This window comes from Lupinus angustifolius, chromosome LG15 (assembly GCF_001865875.1).
Source record: "Lupinus angustifolius cultivar Tanjil chromosome LG15, LupAngTanjil_v1.0, whole genome shotgun sequence".
In the NCBI taxonomy this organism is placed as follows: Eukaryota; Viridiplantae; Streptophyta; class Magnoliopsida; order Fabales; family Fabaceae; genus Lupinus; species Lupinus angustifolius.
This window is the reverse complement of record NC_032023.1, coordinates 16,220,047-16,223,268: the sequence shown is the minus strand read 5'-3', so window position 1 is coordinate 16,223,268 and position 3,222 is coordinate 16,220,047. Positions and strand designations below refer to the sequence as shown.

Genomic DNA, 3,222 nt, shown 5'->3' with positions numbered 1-3,222 from the left:
GTATCATTTTATTTTTATTGATAAGAAAATATGAAAATTAATATGTATTTAATTCATATTTTACTTTTTCTAATTAATGAAAAATAAGAAATATATAGAGTGATACAAACGTTGGAATAGCAGATATTACACATTTTTTTCACATCATCATATTTTTTCATATGACCCTTTTTTAACCACTTGTAACCGGAGTTATTTCAATACAATTGTTACTATAAAAGACATTTATTTACATGATAATAGTGGGGAAGCCAAAACAAGAGAGTAGTCATCTTACTCAATTTTCAACCAACATCAAATTTTCACATAAACACTTCTTCACATCTTTTTTTTTATCGGCTATACTTCTTCATATCACCCTTCTAATCAGAGCATTCTCCAATATCATACTTATTTAAACACTAAATGAAATGTTTTAAAAAGGATACGAGAAAAGTGAATGGAAATCTTGGCCAAACTATATAATATGCTTATATACACAAGAGTATTGTACATTGTGCTTCTATATATTATGACTTCACGTTGACTTAAACCTGTCCAAGTTATAAGCTTCCTGCAAAATCAATATATATTTATGAGATAAGTAAGTATATAACGGAATATTGAATGAGCATGACCACTTAATGTTGTCTTATATAGGAAAAACTAAATTAAGCTTACTATAATACAATGGATATCTTGAAGAAAAGGTACAAGCAAGGAAACCAATATCTGCATTTTGTCCTTTAGGGTGTCATAGTTTTCATCCTTTTCTCTTAGGAGGTCCATGAAAGTTTTACTATCTGGCACTAGTTTTAGAGCCACCTGAGTATCATTTCTGTTAGCTCAGCAGAAACCAAATATAGCAAATTTTGTCACTGTACTAAATATGCAAAAAATAAAAAATTGGTTACATAAATTATGCTAGTTTTATATGAAGTATTGGAATTCATTAGGTAAAAAACTGTTTTTTATTTTATTTTACAGGTTACTGTAAAATATTTCAACAAGCAAAAAATGGATGAAAAGAGGGAATGATTATTACTTGGAAAGCAGCTGATGAAATCCATCCATGAAATGGTGCCAAAGTTGAAGCATAAGACTCTTCAACTACTTGCTCCATATTCTTGAAAGGATCTTTTGCTAGTCTATGTAACAACGCAGAGGTAAAATCCAGTGATCTGCAATAAGGCACATTTCAACTCAAATAAAAAACAAAATTATTAGTCTTCATCTAAGTTATTTCTTAATTTTCTATTTAGTTCTCTAATTTTTAGTTTTATGTTGTTAAATGTTGTCAAACTTGACACATTTTTCTCTCATTGTTCTCTTAATTCTTAACAGAAATTTACAATTTTGATATCATTGAGTTTAGAATAAAACGATAAGAAAATGTCTATATTTTTTTGTTTGAAAATGTACCATTAAAAATTGTTGGGTGGAATTCGACATATAACACTGTTGTGTCTAATATGAACAAAGTACTTGATCTATCTGAGACATGAAAAAAAAACAAGAACATTATAAATATATATAATATGCGTATGTTTTTTGACCTAGTAAGCCAAACAAAGGCTTTACTGCAGCTGAATCTCTTCCCCGTGTTGCCATTGCTAGCTTCTGATTTCAATATCTCAACCAAATTTGAGTTCATTGATGAATTTGATTCATGCATCGCTTCCAATCTCTGCAGAGAAAGATAACTTAATATTACAAGCTAGCAATTAGTAGTAGTTGACTACATGATGAACTTAACATCATGCAGCCATATGTTAACTGAAAAATTACCAATCACAATAAACCTCATGCTAATAGACAAAAATTTAAAAGGTAACAATATTAATCCCAATGGGTACTATTTATGCAGAGATAAAAGTGGTTTCCTTCAAGTAAATTCAACTATATTGAGAGTTATTTTCTATGGCTCTATGGCTTAATTGTTTCCATTTTATGATTACCTTAATATTCTGATGAACATCTTGTCTCAAAACAGCCATGGTTGGTCCTATCTTATCTAGAAGAGCATCAATGAAATATAATAACAACAATGTGTTAGGTGATACATCACATTCATGTATGAGAATAAAGACAGTAATTAACTAAGTAAACACACCAAGAACTTGTAGAACCAAGTAACATAGAGATAAGAATGGCTTAGTGGGGATGTGTGCACTTTCATGATTTCCACCAGGTTTAACTATAACAATCATTGACACTTCTTCAAAGGCAGAGCTTATCTCTGAGTTCTTCTCCATATACGTACTCTTATATTAATGTTGTGAATACCCGACTTAGGGTTCTTACCTTTATAGCATGCACCGTAATTAATTGTGTTAAATTCTATAAATGCTTTTAGACACGTAAAAAGTGAGAGAATATTCTAAATATCAAGTCATGGTCAGCTATTAAAATTGATATATAAATTGGGTAATAGATCCTAACCCTCTATTTAATTTCAATAATGTTAGTTGGATATGAAAGTGTTGTCATTTAGTTTTTATATTGTTTTTTGATGTATATGTAGAGATAAAATGGACGGGGATCTCTGATACTGGATGGTTATTGTGACTCATGACCACACAAAAATTTAATGGTCATAACTTTAAGTATTAGAAAGGAGCTAGACTTAAATAAAATAGAAAAACTAATACAAAATAGAGATGTATTGATTTTTTATGGATAAATTGTTAAATTTGATTGTTCAAATAACACTATTGATTTAATGTTACTTTTATTGGGTTGCACCCCTTGTACTATTTAATACAACTTTGCTTATAAAAAAAATGTTACTTTCATAATCAAATTATGACAAACACTTATTTTTAGATGAATTTTTGGAGATGTGTGTAAAAGTAAAAGATTATAAAAATTAGAGATAGAAATAATTTGACTTTTTTAAAGAGAAATGCTTGAATTTTAATTTTTGAAACTACACAGATGTCTAAATATTTTTACTTGATTTGCTAATAATATTCTTGTGCTATCAATTTCCTGTGAAAGGCATGGATGGTGACCTTATGTCTGACCTTAAGTTAAGAAAACATTATATGAATAAATTCCAGGTAAGCTTCCCATGCCTGAAATTGACTAGGCCTAACAATCTGTCCGTATATCAGTATCGAGTTACATGGCAATTCAAATATTAAGAAATAATTATCATAAAATTGGATGTTACATATAGTCCCCAAAAAAATGATTTATAGATCTTGTATTTGTTGGTTGTTATTCACATCATCCCATTTT

The 3,222-nt window shown here is 29.1% G+C and overlaps 1 protein-coding gene across 1 annotated transcript; it reads right to left on the bottom strand.

The window, feature by feature from the left end:
- Positions 350 to 2,275, bottom strand: LOC109327881 (glycolipid transfer protein 2-like). The gene is made up of 6 exons (XM_019561056.1): positions 2,093 to 2,275; positions 1,938 to 1,993; positions 1,536 to 1,666; positions 1,025 to 1,160; positions 661 to 804; positions 350 to 553 (listed from the first exon to the last, which is right to left on the bottom strand). Exons 1-6 carry the CDS (start codon positions 2,232 to 2,234, stop codon positions 518 to 520), a joined length of 645 nt encoding a protein of 214 aa, XP_019416601.1. The 5' UTR covers positions 2,235 to 2,275; the 3' UTR covers positions 350 to 517.

Coding starts and splice junctions, on each gene's coding strand:
- LOC109327881 (XM_019561056.1), bottom strand. CDS start 2,234: ATGGAGAAGAACTCAGAGATAAGCTCTGCCTTTGAAGAAGTGTCAATG. Junction 1,994..2,092: donor CTTGGTTCTACAAGTTCTTG/GTGTGTTTACTT, acceptor ATGCTCTTCTAG/ATAAGATAGGACCAACCATG. Junction 1,161..1,535: donor GCCTTTGTTTGGCTTACTAG/GTCAAAAAACAT, acceptor GCCTTATTGCAG/ATCACTGGATTTTACCTCTG.